The sequence below is a fragment of the Magnusiomyces paraingens genome (assembly GCF_902498895.1).
Source record: "Magnusiomyces paraingens strain CBS 517.90 genome assembly, contig: contig4, whole genome shotgun sequence".
Taxonomy (NCBI): domain Eukaryota; kingdom Fungi; phylum Ascomycota; class Dipodascomycetes; order Dipodascales; family Dipodascaceae; genus Magnusiomyces; species Magnusiomyces paraingens.
In genome coordinates, this window is record NW_022474070.1 from 249,606 (window position 1) to 270,314 (window position 20,709).

Consider the following 20,709-nt stretch of genomic DNA (forward strand, 5'->3'; position numbering starts at 1 on the left):
AATAAATGTATCAATAAAAGTATTACATAAGCATTGCATAATTTAACCCTTGAATAAAAACAAACAAACAAACATTGCGTAATTTAAGAGTTTGATATTTTTTCAGCAAACACAAAAAAGCTCAACTGTGATTAAATCCAGGCTTTAAGAAAACAAATCAATATATCAATGTCATATATAGATACTAAACCTTTCAAACTTGTAGCTTATATAAATGAAAAAAATTGCAACTATCATTTTTGCAAAGATCAAACCAAAAAATAATTAGCACCCACGGTGGGACTCGAACCAACAATCTTCAGATTAGAAGTCTAACGCCTTAACCATTGGGCTACGCAGGCAATGCTTGAAAGTATGATACTTTAAAAATATAAAAAGATCTTCAACAAAATATTGTTAAATATTGAATTCTTTTTTATTGTATAAAAATGCAATTAAAGAAATATAATAAAATTTATTTTAATGATACTTAGGATCTGTAATGTCATAATATCATAATGGAGTCGAAATGTACATATAATCTTGCCAAAATGGTCACGGGAGTGATTATTAAGAACGATAGTCGAAGGATCTTGAGTGATACTATTCAGTTTTGCATAGGCCATAACAATTTTGGCCCAGAGTGTCATGAAGCTATAAACTACATTCGCTCTGCTACAAACAATTGGCTTTTCTTTTATCTTCTGTGGTAAAACCCTTTTAGGAAAGTGACCAAGAAGCAATCAATTACACTTTTGAAGCAGTTGTTGCCAGATTCATGAATGGTATTTTTGCTAAAAATGCTGTTTATGCTCTTATCCAACTTAGAGATACTCTTGAGTTTGATAAAAGCATTCCCACCCTTGACAAAGATGGTCTGAGCAGATCTATCACACTGATTTCTTCATCTATTTCCCTTGATAAAGGCATTATTTACGGTCGTTTTGATACTAACTCTGACAGCACACGGGCTTATTTTGACAGTAAGCGTCATGAGATTTTTTTTTCCTCTGTCAAAAATAAAAATCTAAAGCCTACTCATGATGTTGAAAAAGTAAAAGAAGCAAGTTTTCAGAAACAAATACAGAGACAGCTGAAGCCAAGCGTCCAAAATAAAATGAATGCATCTTCTGTGGAGATAACAAACACAACCGCAGAAATTGTACGCTTTTAAAGAATTATATATATAAAAGCGTGGTCTCCTTTGACAACAAATTTCTTACTGATAAAAACGGCTTCCAACCCCTTTTTGAACCTGGTAAAGGTGGCTTATTAAAGGCTTTTAGAGCTAATGACCCAATATTATTTGCAAATGATTTAACAAACCCTCATGCTTCATCTGTGTTTTACGGACATCAACCTTCTTTTGAATCTCTCGTGCTAACAGACCCTTTACTTGATTATGAGCAGATTTATATTGATTTTATACTTAGCACCACAGCATCAGGACTTATTTTCGGGTCGTTGGAGATGCAATGTTGAAGTAAAATTTACAGTTCACTGTGAAAATGAAAGCATATAGTAATAACAAAAAGAATAGAATAGAGCAGATACTAATGTTATTATTCTATTCCTTCAATATAAACAAACAAAGAAAACAATTTTTTCTTTTTTTTTTCATTAAAATTTGTTATTAATTTTAAAACGTTAAAGCTACCAATGAAAAATAAAGTAATTGCTTAGTTATAAACTAGTTTTACTGAATGGAAAAACTTGTGACCCCTCAGAACGGAGTTAAATTACTTAAAATCATTTTAAACAACTGTCTTTATTTTAAATTTCATGAATAAAATCAACAAAGTAAGAAAAACAGTCAGAGCTATTTGGAATTTTTTGCGGGACACGTAAAAAAGTTACATGAGGGTCTACATTCAACTTTCTGTAAATAGCTAGTGTAAGATCATCTGTGGAATATCTTAGAAATTTGAAATTATAAGATCTTCAAAGCGGAAATTCACAAGTTGGAGGTGACGTAGAATTTGCTTTTGAAAGAAAAAAAAAACTGGTGGTACTTATTGCAAAATTCCTGTTACAGAAACAGACAGAAGCTGGTATTATGCAGTATAGTGTTGAACAAACATTTATGGTAGGGCAAAAAGCTGTTCGTTTATACCTAGATATTAGCAAAGTTAACTTTATTAATTAACATTTGTTAAAAGATAACCACTTTATATTATGGCCAAAGAAGACATATATTTGAATAGAAAGAATGAGGAGAGAAAAAAATGCAAGATCCTTGGATATATTACACTTAAACAATAGAATCAGACGATTGGGGTTCTAAAATAGCTGGGAATGAAATGGTGTCATGGAGTCTATTGTTACAATTTGATAAATTAATGGTATATAATACCACAATATAATCAACATGTACCCACAATCTTTCTACAATGTTCACAAGAGTAATTATGAAAGATGATAGTCTAAGAAATTTGAGTAATATCTCTCAATTATCTAAAGTACATGGCAACATAATTATAAGCGAATGGTTTCCAAAGTTTGGCATTGAACAGAATTGCTAGAATTTAAGTGTAGCAAGCTGAAAACAGTTAGGCACGTTTTTTGTTGAGTGTGCTTTGCTAGAAGAGGAAAGAATGGATTGAAATGGACGACTACTTCCATTAATAGTTTAATTGGCTTACAAGAAAATTTAGGCTTTATCTATGCTTGGAGGAATCGTGAAATAATGAAAGTGCTGATGAAGATAAGAAAAAAAATTAATTGAGTAGGCTTTGGTCATTGGGCACTTGTTTCTCTTATGCTGACATCATGATTTATTTTTGAGCTGTTGGATAAATCGTTGGCGTCAAATTAAAAGTTTATTGTAAAAACGGAAAGTTATATAGTTGGAGCGAAAAGAATACGTGATAATACTTCTACTTGAATATTCAATTAATAGAAACAAACAAACAAACAAACAAACAAACAAACAAACAAACAAACAAACAAACAAACAATGCAATTATTAACTAAAATTCAATTTGTTCTCTTAGTTTTAATAAGATTCATAAGTATTTATTAATAAATTTTGGTTATATATATATATTTTTTTATTATGGTCTCGGAATTTCAAAAAAATACGACGTTAACCAATTCGTTTAATAAATTATTTAATAAATTATTTAATACAAAAGTTACCTTGTAATTATGTTTAGATCAGAATCTTTTTTTTTAAAAGAAAAGTTGAAAATAAAAAAATAATATTTTACAAGCCTCTTAATTAATATACTGAAATCAATTTAAGAATAGTTTAATAGTGTCATTGCATATTGGCGACTATTATTGAAATAAATCGCTTAAAAAACGGATTTAGACATGAAAATAATGTATGAGGCCTTTTGTTAAAAAAAAGTACCCAACTGATACAATAAATACCATTTACTATCAACTAATACAATAAACACTATTTTATACAAGATAGTTGGATTTTAGGAGTCATAAATTGTTGACAATATTGAAAAAAATAGTTACAAGCTATGACCAACAAAGCATAATAACTTGTAATTATAATTGTAAAATAACTAATTAATTGAAATTTATTATTATTCTGAAAACTTATAAGTTTTCAGATTTCTTCGATATCCATGGCTAATGTTGAAAAAAAAAGAGGCATGAATAAGCGGGCATGTATCCAATTACATAATCAATGATTATTCCCGAAAAGAAGAAAAATTTTTTTTTTTCAACGTCTTCTTAAACTTCGATTCAATCAGCGAAACAACACCTAAAAACTGATGACCTCATTAATACCATCGCTTGTCCAGGCGTTGGACCTTAATGCGAAAACGTCTTTGGTGGTCAACTTTGAAAAGAAAATTGTAAATTTCCCGTACGATGCAGATCAGTCGCCGCAAATCATAGACGCGCTTGCAGAAACAGTAGCGTTGCTAAAGCCTGAAGACTGGGCGGTATGTAGAAGACACGGAAATACACTTGGGAGATTTTAAAATCTAAGACTTGTTTTGATGTAGGAAACTTACGCGTCTCTTGTCAAATACATGGAGACCAGTCTTGCGCAGAATCAAATAAACACCACTGCGCTTTTGGTTCAAAAAATTCCTTCGTTACGCGACCAGTTTCTCGAAAAAACACTCAAAGTGTTTTCAGACTACATTACCCTTGATGATTCCGGGATCCTTAAGTACTTTGGGTCATTTGACATACCATTCCAAGAAAAAGACGAGATTTCTTTTGAAGATGCTCAAGCTAACGTGCTCCTTTTCTTGGAAACTTTATACCAAGCAGTTATTCCTCTAGACGACATAACTTGTATTAGTGATTTAGTGCTTTTGAAGTACTTGTTGGTGCTGCATTGTTCTAACGACACTAAAGTTTCAACGCTAGCTACCAAGATTTTTGGCGTAGTCATCAAAAGACAAAATAAGCTTGATAGTGAGCTTTTCCAGTTATGGTGGAAGGTGGTTGAGGTATGCATTCTCGAAGACGGCACCGAGACAGTCAATGGTTATATCCAATGGCTTCGATGCATCAATGGGAATGTTTTAAAAGATTCCCTGGAAGCGCTTGAAAAACTTTTTGACTTAGAACTGTATTGGGATCTGATGATTCAGGGACTTTTAAGCAAATCATATGACCTTAGAAAATACACCTTACACATTCTTTCTCAGTCACTACAAAAGATTGATCACAATATAAATACAAGTACCATGTTTTGGGATATAAGCAAGCGTGAAAAACATCTTTGGGAATGGGAGCGGTTTGGTACCTTGGTTAACATTGTGTCAATTGACACGTCGATCCACCAAACAGGCGACTCTGCTGCTGATCTGGTCAAGCTTATTGGGAAGGATTCATTGATCCCCAAGACTTGGGCTCGGTGTTTACTCTCCACTGGCCTGAAATCATCGACGGATTCAATCCGTGAGTTTATTGGAAATGTGGTGTTGTCCCTGGATGTACAAGACATGTCTATATTTTTAGACGGGTACGAGTTTTTGACTGGCACGCTTTTGCCACATCTTATGCTTGCATCTCATTTTGTGGTCAAGAGAGAGACGGTGGACAGCGAATTTGGATGTGTTTACGGTGAGCAACTGGCATCCTTTATTGGGTCCATTATCCACTACCTTGAACCTCAGCCCAAGGTTCTGAATCAGTTACTGAATGCACTTTTTGTTCACTTGGATGCTGAGAGATATTCCTTTGATCCAGCACGACTTTATTTGGTGAGCGGCATTGAGAGTGGTCTTCGAGGGAAACACGTTCTTAATTCGGAATGCTTGCAGTCGCTTTTTGTTATTTTCACAAACTTTTCTGAGTCGAGACTTCGCGAGGGTATTTTCCATTTTTACTTTTTGAGATTATTGCTTTCAGTGGACCAGTCTTTGGTTACCCCCGAAGAATGGTTTCCCGCCTTGCTGCAACTAGTCACACTGCAAAAAACACTATATTTTGAACAGCGCGAATCCATCATCAAGTTTATTTCACAGGATCCTAATTATTTGAAATACTTTACCAAGGCTTCAGAGCAAAAAGAGTATGACTTTTTGGTTCTTTTTTCAGACATTTCAGCACAGCTTGGGGTTACAGTTGACTTAGAAGCTATGCCACCCCAGTTTTTCCTTACTGTTTTGTCGTGGCCCAATGGTGACGACCTTTATTCCAATACAAAATACCAGCAAAAACTTGATTTATTTGTCAATTCTTTTCTAGAGAAAATCATTGCCGAACCATTCAGCAATGACTTTACCAACGGGCTTTTGCTTATTCCTGTTTGGAAACAACTGACCAATGCCAATTGGCTTCGTCTGGAGCCTGCTTCCAAGCACCTCGATACTATTGTTAACAACATTTCCGGGATCCAAGCTAACGAAGATAATATGACTGTTTTGAGTGCCCAGCTGGTTGCACTTAACGTTGCTTTACTGTCACAGACTAGTGTTTCAAGCAACACTGTATCTTTGATTTTCACCATTGCGTCTAAAGTGATTCGTGCGAAAATTGCTAATAGAAATTACCTGGATACCAAGAAAACAGCACTTACCGAGGTTCACCGGGCTGTAGGAGTTGCTCTAAAGGCGTGTTCTTTGGACTTTGATGACAATACAAAGGCACAATTTTTGGATACTCTTGCAACGAATTTTGAGTCAGTAGACTATGAGTGCCGGTTGCACATTGTTTCTGGAATTTATACGTTACTGCGTAGCGCTCATGAATACTCGGAAGAACTGACACCGCAATTTTTTGTTGCATTTCAAACTTTATGGTCGTCGTTGGCTGCTGATAGACTGATGGCCAACGAGAAGTATTTGCATTTTTCATTTTTGGACATGATCCTGGACCCCATTGTTATTAGAATGACAGCATTGAATCCGGAGTTTTCGCAAACCATGGAAAGCATTTTGCTTGAGGTTGTGGAGCTCTCATATGCGCGTAGATGCTTGCTTCCACACATTTCTCGGAGGTTTTTGGAGTACCTGCAAACGATTCAGAAATCCAAGACAGAACTGCCATTACCATTCTGGATTGGAACGTTGCTTGCTCGCATTTACATTTTTAACCAACTTGCGGACAATTATTTTAGAATCGAGATTGTGGTTGCCAGTAAGCTAGACGCGCACCCATATTCTGGGTCACGGCAAACGTACCTAAAAGAGTACGGTTGCAACGAGGTTGACGCGAAAATCTACGCGGCCATGTTTTTTGCGAGCCTTGACGTTCAAAACTCTTCTCATGCTGCTTTTGCCAGCAACGTCCACGACTACATTCTGTATAACGGGCCGTATCACATTTTCGAACCCTTGAAACGCAACGATGGGATCGAGGAATTGGAGCGGATTCGTGGGCATCAGGTGCTGCTACTTCTGAGCGGGTTCTGGGTCGATCGACAACAGGCTTTGACTCGCGCGTTACTGCCTGTGGTCGACACAGAACCATCACCGGTGGCACGCATTTATGTGGAATGGTTACTGGCACTGCTCAACGTCCAAGACGTTTTTGTTCGTGGAGTTAAAGAAAATGTGGTGCTTCGCGAAATGGATAAAGTGGAGGAATCGCCACGGGTGATTGCATCGCTGGAACGGATTGCACTGCTGACTGCTCGGAGTCTCAAGAACAAAAATATTAAATTGGCACGAGATTATTATGAGGAGTATATTTATAAGCTTGTGCCGTTTAGTACAAGCAATCGTGCAACAGTGCGTCACTCATCAGTATCGATGCTTGTTGCACTTGAGAACGAGTTTGAGGGTGGAAGTCAAGATCTGGTTGATGAGCATGTAGTTCGGATTATTAGACAGATTTGTTCTAATGCGCGTGCTTCGGATACGTTCAAGCAGCACCGGAGTGGTGAGAATAGTGTATGGGACATTGATGGTGATTTGAACTTGATTGGTGCATGTGGTGGGGTAATTCAAAAGTTGTCTGACCGACAGATTGGAGTTGTGACCAAGCGGGAGTTTGAGACATGCTCTTTTGGAGGACTACAAGACCTGGAATTGAATGTTCCTGCCGGGTTTACGGTCAGCTACGAGACATGGCGGCCAGAGGTTGAAGAGAGCGAAGCAGAGGAGGATTTTAATAAGATAAGTGGTACCAAGCAGGCAGAGCCTGCACCACTGCAGACCAAGAGTGGATTCTGGAACGACGTGATTAATTTGTCTTTGGGTGAGGACGGAAGAGACAGTGACAAGGTTGAACGGGGTGAGCTCATAGTGGTTGCAAGTTTGGTGGCCAAGCCGCCGAATCTTGGAGGAATTTGTCGTTTGTCGGATGTACTTGGGGCCAAGTTATTGTGTTTGGGGGATTTAGGAGTGACCAAGACTCAAGCTTTCCGTGGAGTTGCTGTGACTGCAGACCGGTGGATGCCTATGACAGAGGTACCGGAGAGCGCGGTACTTGAGTACATGTTGAAGATGAAGCGGGAACATGGGTATACGTTGATTGGGTTGGAGCAGACGGACAAGAGTGTGGAGCTTAATGGAGAGCTCCGATTCCCACGCAAGTCACTTGTTTTACTGGGCAAAGAACGGGAAGGAATTCCTGGTGAGTTTTTGGCTGAGTTGGATTTTTGTGTGGAGATCAAGCAGGTGGGGGTGATTCGCAGCATGAATATTCAAACGGCGACGGCTGTGATTGTTCACGCCTACTCGATCCAGCATTGTTAGAGGAGTGTTAATTTTTATTTTTTTTATTTTAAATAATTAAATCAATTAATCAATCTATAGTATACAAGATATTTTCTTCTTCTTCTTCTTCTTCTTCTTCTTTATTTTTTATTTTATTTTTTATTTTTTTTTTTTAAAACATGGCTGGAGGCCCGGACTCGGCCTCTTCTTCCCGGTCGAGCTTGATGATAAGATCGAGTGATTCGGCAACATCTGAACCTGCATCAAGTGCCAACTCATAAGCCTTTTTCAAAATTTCAAGGTTAATACCGCCAGACTTTGCGAGGGCCGAGTTTTGTTTCTTTGCAGAGGGGTCTACAAAGGAAGTTGCGGCGGCTGTGGAGGAAGATGAGTATGTTTCGAGATACCGCAGGGGGGCCACAACCTTGCCTTGTTGCCAACCAATGGTGAGGGTTCCGTCTGCAACGGCTTCTTCTTCAAGAGAAGGATCAATGAGAATGGAGTTACCAATGACGGCAAAAACAAAGAGAATGGGAGGTTTCCAAGGTGTTGTTTTGTAAAAGAGAGCTGCTTGCTCTGGGGTAATTTGTTTACCGTCAAGTAGCAGATCGTGTCTTGGGGCCGGCGCCTGACCTTGTATTAAACCTGTGAGAGGGACTGAGTTTTCCCAATCGTCGTCAAAAACGGGGATTTCTTCTGCAGCGCTGTCGTCTGTTGATGAGATGAGTTTCGGGAGTCTTGTAGACATGAGAGCAAGGTAGATTGTGAGAGAGAGCAGGTTTAATGGGTTATTTCCATTATGAGCTAAAACAAGAGCATCAATGAAAAGGGTAAAGGAAAAGCGTGAGGTCAGGCGCAGTTTTTCAGCTGTAAGAATGGGCGAATCTTGGAGTAGTTTCTCAAAAGTCAAGGCAATATTTGCAAGTGCTGGGTCATCGTCACGGGTGCCAGACATATCGATACTGACATTGATAAGTTTTGCAGAAACTGTGCGGGCAACTTTTGCCTTGACACCTACAATACATTCACCACCGTCGGCGGTACGCACGCGTGCAGAACCGTAGCAGGTTGGCATAAAGTTTGTTGCAGCCTGAAGGGGTCTGAATTGGGCAACGGTGCGGGCATCTGGGCGAACTGGGGGGACAGTTTCAAGAGAAGAACGGAGGTATGAGTATTCTGCTGGAGAGAGTCTGACCATTGTGAAGAAGAAGATTGGGTGTGTTAAGAGAGAGAGAGAGAGAGAGAGAGAGAGAGAGAGAGAGAGAGAGAGAGAGAGAGAAAGGTGGAAGGAGAGGGTGGATGGATAGATGGGAAGGATGGGAATGAATATTGTTGATGGAGAGAGTTGAATGAAAATTTTTAAAAAAAATCCTATAATAGTGAGATTTATGGGAGTAGTTTTGAAGGTTTATGTTTTAGGGAAGGTTAAGTGGAGGCAAGGCTGACGTTTGGCAAGATGGTTTTTTTTTTTTTTTTTTTTTTTTCAAGTGAATTGAACATTTTTATTTTTATTTTTATTTTTTTAAGCAAAGAATAGAATAGAATAGAAAAGCAGAGCAGAACAGAGCAAACAACAACAACCTTTCATTTGCATTTATTTTATATCAAAAAAAAAAAAATAAAATAAAATTCAATGTCACCAACAGATTTAGAGACACAACAGCAAGAGCTTGAAGAAAAGGAAGATGTTCTTGCTGACATTTTTGCTGAGTATCTGGAGCGGTATGAAACAGATGCGGAAGCAACAAGTATAGATATTCGATATTTGCCAGAGATTTTCAAAGACATGGGGCTATATGAATATTATTATTCAGCAGGACTTTCAGGAGTAGCTAGGAAAGAGAGACAACGAGCGTTACGAGAAATTGTGAGTTTACTTGATCGTGAGGATCAGGGTCGTATTGACTTTATGGCATTTTGTGAGGTGATGCCTATGGTTCTTGAGCAAGCTCATAGTGTTGGTAGTAACGGTAATGGTAATGGTGATAATGGAAATGGATCTAATTTACGGGATACTACAGGACAATTTATTTCAGGGAAAAAACGCAAGAGAGATTATTTACAAAAAGATGAGATTGAAGAAAGTTTTTATTTATTTACAAATGGAGAAGATCGGGCAATTGAATTGAAGGACTTGAGGAGAGTTGCAGAAGAGATTGGAGATGGGAATGTGACTGATGATGATCTTAGAGACATGTTGAGATTACATGCAGTAGATGAAGGAGGAGGAGGAGGAGGAGGAGGAGGAGAAGAAGAAGAAGAAGAAGAAGGAGAAGGGGGAAATGGTGGTGTTGGTAATGGAAGGAATGGAAGGAATGACCAAAAGTTACAAGTGAGCAAGGAGGATTTCCTTAAAATCATGCAAGAGTGTGACATGTAGTAGTAGAAGTAGTAGAAGTAGTAGGAGTTGTTCAAGAATAAGAATAATTAAAGGATTTAATTTAATTTAATTTAATTTATTAATTTCATTCTTTCATTCTTTATTAATTTATAATTAAATTCTCTTTTATATTATATGCTTGGACTTGAAGTAAGATCTAAGATAAATGGTTTGCCAAAGACCAAGGGAAACCAGAGAAGTAACAACACCGATTGAAAAAAGTTTAACACGTCTGTTTGTTGATTCGTTAGTATCACGAAGTCTTGTTTCTCTTATTTTCAAGTACTCAAGTTCCCGTTGCACTTCATCTGTAAGTTCTTCAATACGTCTAAGTTCCAGTTCTGTTGGTTTGAGTTTTTCAGCAGCTTGAATCTGATTCCAATCACGAGCTTGAGGTCCAATTTCCACGTTAAGTTCGATATCTCTTTTCTTTGGTTCTTGGCCAATATTTTCAAAGCAAATATCAATAGAGGCATCATCATGGGCTGTAAAGGCAAGTCTAACATCACCAGCCACATCTTTTTTACGGCCATACTCATTGCCCTTATTGTCATGAATGTGAAGATTAAGATTCTGGCCATCTCCACGCTGTCCACTGGAAGTAACTTTGACAACTACCATTTTGCCCTTTTGGATAAAGTCACGGATACAGCGTGGCGGGTAGCCTTGTTGTTTGGCTTCGATCTGGAATTTGAGGGCTGCTGCAATGGGCAGGAATGCACAAACCAAGGTGAGAAGGAGTTGGAATGCACGCATTGTTGTAGGGTGGGGGATTTATGATCTAGTTGATCTAGTTGATCTAGTTGATCTAGTTGATCTTATTGATCTAATTGATCTTATTGACCTAGTTGATCTTATTGATCTGGATAATTGGATGAGGAAAGGGAAGGTGGAGAGTTCGAGGAGTTAAAAGGGGGGATGTGGAAGTTTTAAGGTGGTAGGCAGACAGGCAGGCAGGTAGGTTGGCTGGTAGACAATACAAGACAGACAAGTTAGGCAGGTTGGCAGGTTGGCAGGTTGGCAGGCACGGCGAAGGATTTTTTTTTTTTTTTTAATTTTTTGCTTGTTGACAAGTTGCAAAAGGACAGCAGAGCATCATGTGATATACGGCTGTTTGTGTTACACACACATACACACAGGGCTATATGTGTTACACTTTTGGTATGACGTTGATAATGGTGGTGGTGGTGGTGGTGATTGATTTTAAAAGATGGAAATGAAAAAAAAGAAAAAAAAAAAAAGAAAAAAAAAGAAAAAAAGGACTTTTAAATTGAATGGTAAAAGATGAATTAAACAAAAAAAAAAAAAGAATAATAATAAAAAGTCATTGAACTTGCTGTTATTTTTTATTTCTTCTTCTTCTTTTTCTTCTTCTTCTTCTTTAACTCTCTATATTGTTCCTGCCTTGCGTTTAATCAAACGGCTGATAATGTCCACTCGGTACTCATTGGCAGCTATGACGTGCTCATTATCTTTGATATACTGCAGATATTCATTTCGTTCATTTTGTGAAAGATCTGGGTCATTGTCATTGTCATTGTCATTATCAGCAGCAGCAATAGCTTCTTTAAGATGTTGATTAGATTGCTTGAGATGTTTTGTAGAGTTATTAAGGGCTTCGATAGATGCGTGGAGATCTGCTGGAGATTGGTGTATTATAGTAGTTGAATAGAATTGAGGGAAGTTTGCAGATTGTAGAATTTGGGCTACTGGAGGGGTAAGTTCCGATAAATCCAAAGGTAGATCGTAAGATAGATCTTGAGAATTTCCCATTGGAGTTTCTTTTTAAGAGATATTTTAATATATTTGTTTAATGGTTAATAATATAAAAGAACAATATTCTGTGTATATATTGCTTTAATTTTTTTTTTTTTTTTTTTTTTTTTGAGAATCTTTCTATGGGTAGATCATAGTCTATATGAGTAGATCATAGTCTTTTAATTTTTTTTTTATTACATTTAATTTTTTTTTATTACAATTTCTTTTTATTTTTAAAAGCCCAGCTGCCTAATCTGTGAAAGCTGTTTGGCTGCTCAGCTTTTTTTTATTTTTTATTTTTTATTTTTTCACTACCACCAAAAAAATAATAAAAAATAATAAAAAATAATAAAAAATAATAAAAAATAACAACAACAACAACAACAACAATTTGTTGTTTTTACTGCTGCTGCTTCTTATTCAACTGCTTCAACTGCTTCAACTGCTTCTACTGCTTTTGGTACTTTTGGTACTTTTGGTACTTTTGGTGCTGCAGACCTTCCAAATTTGATTTTAAAATCAAAACAATTTTTTATTTTATTTTAATTTAATTTTTTTATTTATTTACCACCATAAACCACAAAAAACTAACCAACTAACCAACTAACCAACTAATTGACTATTCTGCAATCGTCTTTTATTATTGACTTTGCTGTCTTTTTTTTTTTTTGCTTCTTCTGCTTCTTCTACTGCTTCTGCTGCTTCTACTGATTGCTGTTGCTGCTGTTTGATCTGTAATTTTTCTTACTGTTTCCCTTTTTTTTTTTTTTTCAATTGCGTTTAAAACAATTATTCATACCCATCAGATCACAAATTAATAAAAAAAAAAAGAAAAAAAAAAAAGGAGGGAAGAAGAAGAAGACCTTTCAATCTTTTATTTTTTATTTTTTTTTTTAATATCTACACACACACACACACACAAATTTAACACCCCCCCACCTACTACTACAACTACTACTATCTACTATCTACTATCAACAATCAACAATCAACAACAATCAACAACTCAAATGGCAGCTACCATAGATTCACCTTCATCAGCCTCTGCAGCAGCTGCTGCAGCAGCAGCTGCCGCTTCTAATTCAACTTCTTCACCTGGAAATTCAATTTCTTCTTCCTCTTCTACATCCTCTTCAAATAAACATGGTGGTTATCATCATAACCATCATAAGTCTCATGGCCATCATGGACACCACGGCCATCACGGCCATCATCATCCGTCCCATCACACAAATAATAGTTCGAGCCAAAGTATCAGCCACAGTAGCCATCCTCACCATCACTCTAAAAAGGACAGCCATCATCTTAAGGCTAAACAATCTCCACAACTTCCACCAGCACAAGAAGAATCAACTTTACCTGTCTTTTTTGAACCTTCTTCTCCATCTTCTACCTCTCCTAGTGCACCCTCTCAACTTTCAAAAACTTCAATGCTATCCCCTTCTTCTTGTTCTTCTTCTTCATCTTCTCCTACTTCATCTCCTAAAAACCCTCCTTTGTTCAAAACTGACATTCTTTCATCTGCTGCAGCAGCAGCAGCAGCTGCAGCTGCAGCCGTAACTGTTGCTGCTAATCCTTCTACAATCACTACCACTACCAACAACACCAACAACAATAATAACAACACTACCAATGCATCATCATCATCATCATCATCCTCTACAAATACCTCTGTAACTTCCACCAATGGACCATTTTCTTGTTCTTCCCCGGAAACAATTCTGGCCCCTATGGCTACTTCTATAGTCAATCCTCAATCTTTTTCTTCAGCATCAACTGCTACTGCTGCTACTGCTGCCGCTGCTGCCGCTGCCGCTGCCGCTGCTTCTTCTGCCTCTGCTTCTGCTATTGCTTCTTTTGCTGGTACTGCAACTGGCTCTAATCAGCAACCTCCACATGCCCCTCCAATTATTATTAATAATTATAACAACAACAATAATAATAATAATAATAATAATATTGCCCAAACACTCACCATAGACCAAGACCTTGCAGACCTATCTCCTACAAACACAAACACAAACTCTCACATCATTTCTTTAAATACCGCGACCCCTCAACCGGCCTCTCCAACTCTCTCCATCAAAACCCTCCAGGCTACTCTCCATCCTTCTGAAGACCTTCCTCCAAAATACTCGGAAATTAGCCCCCGTTCAAGTACCTTTTCTTCTACTTCAACAACGTCTGCCTCTACCTCTACTTCTACCTCCAACGCAGCTGCTACTGCAGCAGCAGCTGCCGCAGCCGCTACTTCTGCCGCCTCTGCCGGAGTTTCTCCAACCTCTAGTATCTCTTCTGCTTCAACTTCAACTGCCCCTAAAAAACCCTCCTCCGTCGTCTCAACAACTTCTAAAAAACTCCCCGATACCCCCATCGACACGTCAGCAACAAACACAAGTGACAATTCATCCTACTCGGATTCATGCTCAGAAGATGACGAAGATGATGAAATGTCACCCAATGACGAGGAAAATGCACAGGACTATTGCACTGGTGGCTATCACCCTGTTGAAATTGGAGAAACTTTTAAGGATGGCCGCTACGTTATCGTCCGCAAACTCGGCTGGGGCCACTTTTCAACCGTCTGGCTCGCTAAAGATACACACAATAACAACCGCCATGTCGCAATGAAGGTTGTTCGCTCCGCAGTACACTACACGGAGGCTGCCATTGACGAAATCCACCTTCTCAAACGCGCTGTTGATGCTAACCCTGACCACCCAGGCCGCAAACACGTTGTTTCTCTCCTCGACTCGTTCCAGCATGAGGGACCCAATGGCTCCCACGTTTGCATGGTTTTCGAGGTTCTCGGCGAAAACCTTCTCGGCCTTATCAAGCGCTACAAGTACAAGGGTATCCCAATGCCCCTGGTTAAGCAAATTACCAAACAAGTTCTTCTTGCTCTTGATTATCTTCATCGCGAGTGTGGCATCATTCATACTGACCTTAAGCCTGAAAACGTCCTCATTGAAATTGGTGATGTTGAATTCATTGTAAAGCAACTCGAGGAAGAAGAACAACTCAAGCGCATGCAGAGCAGAGCAAAGAGACGAGCCTCAGAGGCTTCATCTGCAGACCCAAGTGCCCTTCGTAAGGGTCGTCGTCCTCGTCGTAAATCTGTCGTTACGGGCTCTCAACCCCTTCCTAGTCCTCTGCGCTCAAACTCGGTTTTTTTTAATGAGTTTAGCATGTCTCCTGCCTTTGTCAGTGATGTGGATTCTTCGGTCCCTAACTCTGCCCCAACCTCAAAGGCTACCTCTAAAACTAGAGAGTTTACAAATTACATGGCTCAACAACAACAGCTTTACCAACAGCAACAGCCCCATCTTCAAAACTTGCAGAAACTTCACCAACAACATTTGCAAATGAAGTTTGGCACCCAGTCCCAAGATGCACTGACTCCTTCAGGTGGCTCTTCCTCGCTTGTTAATCTCCATCACCTGGCTACAGCAAATGCTGCTGCTTCTGTATCCATTGGCTCAAGTTCCAATATTGAGGGTCGCCTTTCCTCCTTTTCTATTTCTCAAGAAGCCACCTCGACACAACTCCAGTCTGCCCCTGGATCACCCTTATTTGGGTCCCAAAATGGCCTGACACCTTTACCCGCCCACCTCCAACCCTTATCTAATAATACCCAACAACAACCCCAGCTTCTTCATGGAGCTGTCATTTCTACAAGTGCGTCGCTGGCCAACTCTGTTGCGTCGTCAGTTGCACCGTCCCGATCGTCGTCGCAGGCGGCGCTGTATGGAAGCCAGTATGGACAAACAGCGCTGGAGGAAGGCCTTATTTCCGTCAAGATTGCTGATCTTGGCAATGCGTGCTGGGTCAATCGCCATTTTACTAATGATATTCAAACACGACAATATCGGTCGCCAGAAGTGTTGCTGGGCTCGTTTTGGGGCGCGTCGACTGATGTGTGGTCCATGGCGTGTTTGGTTTTTGAGCTACTTACTGGTAACTACTTGTTTGATCCACACTCGGCGCAGACGTATAGCAAAGATGATGACCATATTGCACAAATTATTGAGCTGTTGGGCCGCATGTCCTCGCACGTTTTACTGACGGGTAAGTGGGCGTCGGAGTACTTTAACCGACGCGGAGAGTTACGGCACATTAAAAAGTTGAGGCCCAAGCCGCTCTACGATGTTCTTAAGGAGTATAATTTCACGCATGAAGACTGTGAGTCCATTGCTTCATTTTTACTACCGATGCTAGAACTTAATCCGAAAAAACGGGCCGATGCTGGAGGCATGAGTAACCATGAATGGCTTAAGGATGCAATGGGATTTGAAAATGTTAGTCCAATTGATCGTGTTGCTGGGAACTCGGGTAAAGATATTGAAGGTTGGTGTAAGGAAGTCCGTCGGCGATGAAGAAGGTAAAGCAAAAAAGTAAATTAAAAAGAAAAGAACAGAACAGAACAGAACAGAAAGAAAGAATAAAAAAAAAACGAGAAATTAAGCATTAAAAGAAAGAAAAAAAAAAAGAAGAAGATTAGTACAATGATGATAATGATTGATATAAATGGATAATGAGAAGGAATTGAGTCTGAGTTTTTTTTTTTTTATTTTTATTTTTTCTATTTTTTTAAAAAAAAAAAACTTGTGTGTGTTTTTGTTTTATTGTTTTATTGTTTCAATATGTGTTTTTTTTTTTTTTTTTTTTTTTTTAAAAATCTTTTTTTTCTTATTTTTAATATTAGCTATACAATGAATTAATAAATAATTTACTTCTTTCATTTAAAAAAAAAAAAAATACCCCAGATTTTATTTTATTTTATTTAAATTATTAAATATTTATATTTTAATACTTATTTTCAACTTTAGTTTTAAATCCTCCTTTGTAAAAATTTTAAAAGAAAACTTAATGACACCAGTGCTCAGTTAACTCCACTGATTGGTTGATTCTCATCTCATCTCATCACACCACACAATGTATATATATATATATATATATGATGATATGAATTATTACTTTCACGGGGAATCATACAAACCACTAATAAATATTAACTAGCAACTCTTATTTATTTATTTTTTTTTAAAAAAAATGTCCTTTATTATTATTATTAATATTATTTAACTTTTTTGCTTTTAAATATTTATTTATGCTTAATATATAGGAGGAAAAAAAATATACATTATATATAATAAAAAAAAAAAAAAAAAAGACTAAATCCGTGTCTAATAAATATTGTTAATTTTTTTTTATTCTTTAATTTTTATTTTATTTTTTTTAATTTCCTTGAATTAAGGGAAGAACAAAAAAAAAATAAAATAAAAAACAAATTAATGTCTCGTATGAAGGTGGGGTATCTTTTGTTTATTTTTTTACTGATTAAAAAAAAAAAATGTCTCAAATGAATATAATAGGGTAATAGTAATATCTCTCTCTTTTTTTTTTTCTGCTTTTTTTTTTCTCTTCTTCGGTAATCTTCAATATTTATACATATATATATCAGATCCCGTCAAGTAATAACAATATTGTTACTCCTGAAAATGTCCAAGAGGCTGACCAACCTTAACCTTCTGTCCACGCTTCACATCAAACTCAAAATTCTTGGGTGCTTCAAACACAAGAACAACAGTCGAGCCCAAATTGAACCCGCCCATCTGCTGGCCCTTGAGCAACGGGTACCCACCCAGCAGTGGCGATGCCTTAGCATATGTAGCCTCGTAGCATGTCGCCTTCTTCACCCGCTTGTTATTACGCATTGCCGAAGAAATCAAGGGAGAAGAGGAAGAGGAAGAGGATGAGGAAGAAGAAGAGGAAGCATTGTCATCAACATCTTCTTTATCTTCCTCAAGCCCAGTCTCGTACACAGTGTTTGTAGCCAGCTTCTTGTCAAAGTGCAGTTTAATAGACCCAACATTGGTTGCGCCAACTGGTGTCATGGAGAAAAATCCATACTTCCACTTCCCCAGTAAAGCAACACGCTCATTCAACACAAACAAATTGCTCAGACGTGTTTGAAAGTATGGCGCAACACTGTAGAGCTCACCCACAAAGTGGCGGCGCAATTCAGTAACCCAGTTAGTCGGCGAGTGGAATCGGTGGTAGTCTCCAGGTGCAAGGTAAATCACAGCAAAAAACAATTCATTCTCAGAGGGCAAGTTGTAGGGTGGCGCATACAAGGCCTTGGCAACCTTGGTGGAGGCTTCCTGTTGCGAGGTAGAAGTTTCACCATCAGCATTCTTCAAGCCACCAGCAACAGTAACATCACCTTCATCTTTCAAAAGAGGGTCTTTACCGGCATGCTCATCCTTACCAAGGAGATCATCGACCGTATATGAAATGCCATTGAGGCGTGCAAACTCCTCATGACGTTCCATAATCTCAGAGGGCGAAAAGCGCTTGTACTCGTCAAAGTCTGTAATGGTACGCGAGGGAGCAGCGTGGTTGGCATGACCACCAGACCCTAGTAGAGCATCCAGGGAATAGGTGATACCCTTGACTTGTTCGACCTGGCCATCGGTAATGACACCAAGATGAAGAACCTTACCATCAGCGGGGGAAACCAAAGGAGCCACAGGGTCAATTGGACGAGATCCTGGTTTGAGTTCACGATAAAAGAATTCACCAAGATTATGATATGTCTTCAAGTCCTGCTCTGCTACCTCATCAAGATTCACGCCAAAAATGTACGAGTAGAGCTTGTATCCAGGTTCACGCATCCAAGTAGGTAAGTCAATGTCATTGAATCGACCCCAAAGACGAGAAATCGCCTTGAGCGGCAGTGTATTGTAAGCAGCGACTTTCCAAGGTTGAGCAGGTTTTCCAGTAGGTTCAGGGGCTTTACCAGCCACTTCTTCTTCTTCAGGCTTCTTGTGACGAAGAGCAGACCACAAAATCACAGTTGTCAGAGCAGGGAGAGTCCAAATATTCCAAAGAACCCGCTTGGCACGCGATCTCCGGCTTTGGCCGGCTCCGCCTGCAGTGCCGTCCTGCTGAGGAGCAGTGCTGTATTCTCTGCGACCAGCGTACCGGCGAAGTCTGGCAGGGAATTGAAAACGAATGCCGCGAAGCGACAAAGATTTAGTGGGGAGACGTCTAAAAGTAGACAAGCCTCTCTTTAGTGTAGAAACAGGATTGTAGTACAAAAAGTTTCTGCGGGGACGAGGAATAGTGGGGAAGGGGTATTTTGGCAAAGCTCTGGGGAAAAAGACTCTAGGGAGTGTACTACCTCTTTGCGAGGGAGTGGCTGATTGTTGATTCTTGAGATATGTAGTGCTATTATTCAAGGAGGATGAAAAGGATGTAGAGACACCGGAGGAAGACGCCTGAGAATCTTTGAACCCAAGAACTGAGGTTGATGTCAAGTGAGTAGAAGCTTGAGAAATGCTGGGTAGAAAGCCAAACTCGGAGGGAGTAGGTGAAAATGAACTCGAGGAAGAAACAGAGCCTGCAGAGGACATGGTAGAGGCGGAGCGCACCGATTGGGCCTTGACGGAGTTGCGACGGTGTTTGCGCAGGTACTGTGTAGATGCATACCCGGCAGCAGCGGCAACAGCTGCAGTTGTTGCAACGGCAGAAGATGAGGATGTAGCCGTAGACACGGCGGAGGACGCAGCACGAATAGCTTGCTGAGCAAACGGCGGAGCAGGCATAGCTGGAAATAGAAAGGTTTAAGGGAGGGAGGTTGTTAATGAGAGATTAAGAAACTGGGGAAGGAAGAGAAAGAAGAGAAGGAAAAGTAAAAGAAGAAGAAGAAGAAGAAGAAGAAAAAAAAATAAAAAAAAAAAACGAAAAAGAAAAAGGGGGAACTTTGTGGGAGGTTTTTTTTTTTTTTTTTTTTTTTTTTTTTTTTCCCTGGTAAACAACAGGTGGAATGTTTCTGAGTCGTCGTCGTGTTTATTTATTTATTTATTTATTTATGTCCTGTGTGGTTGTGGTAGGAGAGGTTTTTATTTTTTATTTTTTTTAGGAACCACCACCACCACCATAAGAGCAGCCAATTTCACATGCGAGACGTGAAAAATTTTTGTTGCAGCAACGCTGGCAAAATAAAAAAAAAAAAAAAAAAAAAAAAAAAAAGGCAGGCAGCCCAAAAAATTTTTCACGGCTGTAACATATCAGGTGATAAAGAAGAAGAAGATTTTAAAAAAAAAGGCAGTAGTGGTGAAAAAAAAAAAAAAAATGAAAGAATAAAAGAATAAATAAAAGATCTTAAAGGTATTTTAAAAGAAGAGAAAAAAAAAATAAATCATTTAAAAGAATTTTTTTTTTTTTTCAAGAACAAAAAATTTCAAACTTTCTTGTAGTAAAAAGGTTTTTTTTTTTTTTTTTTTTAGAAAACTTTATGTGGTATTTTTCAACTGTTTTGAGATTGGTCCGCACCCGATACGAACCATCATTAACAAGCTTAGTTAGACATAGGTATCGTTAAAAAAAAAAAAAAAAAAAAAACAACTCTGGGATATTTTAAAAAAAAATTTTAATTATCATAAATGATAAAACAAACATTATTATTATTATTAATTTTTTTTTTTTTAAATTATTCTC

General features: G+C 38.4%; 8 protein-coding genes across 8 annotated transcripts; 4 read left to right on the forward strand and 4 right to left on the reverse strand.

Annotated features, from left to right (window-relative positions):
* Nucleotides 1-530: 530 nt before the first annotated feature.
* Nucleotides 531-1,153, forward strand: SAPINGB_P004856 (uncharacterized protein; the record flags this gene model as incomplete). The annotated part of the gene is made up of 2 exons (XM_031999571.1): nucleotides 531-542; nucleotides 704-1,153. The coding sequence occupies 2 exons, from the start codon at nucleotides 531-533 to the stop codon at nucleotides 1,151-1,153; spliced, it is 462 nt and encodes a 153-aa protein (XP_031855462.1).
* Nucleotides 1,154-3,713: 2,560 nt separating this feature from the next.
* On the forward strand, nucleotides 3,714-8,105 carry SAPINGB_P004857 (uncharacterized protein; the record flags this gene model as incomplete). The annotated part of the gene is made up of 2 exons (XM_031999572.1): nucleotides 3,714-3,887; nucleotides 3,951-8,105. The coding sequence occupies 2 exons, from the start codon at nucleotides 3,714-3,716 to the stop codon at nucleotides 8,103-8,105; spliced, it is 4,329 nt and encodes a 1,442-aa protein (XP_031855463.1).
* Nucleotides 8,106-8,238: 133 nt separating this feature from the next.
* Nucleotides 8,239-9,264, reverse strand: SAPINGB_P004858 (uncharacterized protein; the record flags this gene model as incomplete). Its single annotated transcript, XM_031999573.1, has 1 exon — nucleotides 8,239-9,264. The coding sequence occupies one exon, from the start codon at nucleotides 9,262-9,264 to the stop codon at nucleotides 8,239-8,241; it is 1,026 nt and encodes a 341-aa protein (XP_031855464.1).
* Nucleotides 9,265-9,699: 435 nt separating this feature from the next.
* Nucleotides 9,700-10,446, forward strand: SAPINGB_P004859 (uncharacterized protein; the record flags this gene model as incomplete). Its single annotated transcript, XM_031999574.1, has 1 exon — nucleotides 9,700-10,446. The coding sequence occupies one exon, from the start codon at nucleotides 9,700-9,702 to the stop codon at nucleotides 10,444-10,446; it is 747 nt and encodes a 248-aa protein (XP_031855465.1).
* A 126-nt stretch (nucleotides 10,447-10,572) lies between these two features.
* Nucleotides 10,573-11,202, reverse strand: SAPINGB_P004860 (uncharacterized protein; the record flags this gene model as incomplete). The annotated part of the gene is made up of 1 exon (XM_031999575.1): nucleotides 10,573-11,202. The coding sequence occupies one exon, from the start codon at nucleotides 11,200-11,202 to the stop codon at nucleotides 10,573-10,575; it is 630 nt and encodes a 209-aa protein (XP_031855466.1).
* A 633-nt stretch (nucleotides 11,203-11,835) lies between these two features.
* SAPINGB_P004861 (uncharacterized protein) lies at nucleotides 11,836-12,219 on the reverse strand (the record flags this gene model as incomplete). The annotated part of the gene is made up of 1 exon (XM_031999576.1): nucleotides 11,836-12,219. One exon carries the CDS (start codon nucleotides 12,217-12,219, stop codon nucleotides 11,836-11,838), a length of 384 nt encoding a protein of 127 aa, XP_031855467.1.
* A 995-nt stretch (nucleotides 12,220-13,214) lies between these two features.
* SAPINGB_P004862 (uncharacterized protein) lies at nucleotides 13,215-16,580 on the forward strand (the record flags this gene model as incomplete). Its single annotated transcript, XM_031999577.1, has 1 exon — nucleotides 13,215-16,580. The coding sequence occupies one exon, from the start codon at nucleotides 13,215-13,217 to the stop codon at nucleotides 16,578-16,580; it is 3,366 nt and encodes a 1,121-aa protein (XP_031855468.1).
* A 1,113-nt stretch (nucleotides 16,581-17,693) lies between these two features.
* On the reverse strand, nucleotides 17,694-19,814 carry SAPINGB_P004863 (uncharacterized protein; the record flags this gene model as incomplete). Its single annotated transcript, XM_031999578.1, has 1 exon — nucleotides 17,694-19,814. The coding sequence occupies one exon, from the start codon at nucleotides 19,812-19,814 to the stop codon at nucleotides 17,694-17,696; it is 2,121 nt and encodes a 706-aa protein (XP_031855469.1).
* Between the last annotated feature and the right edge of the window lie 895 nt (nucleotides 19,815-20,709).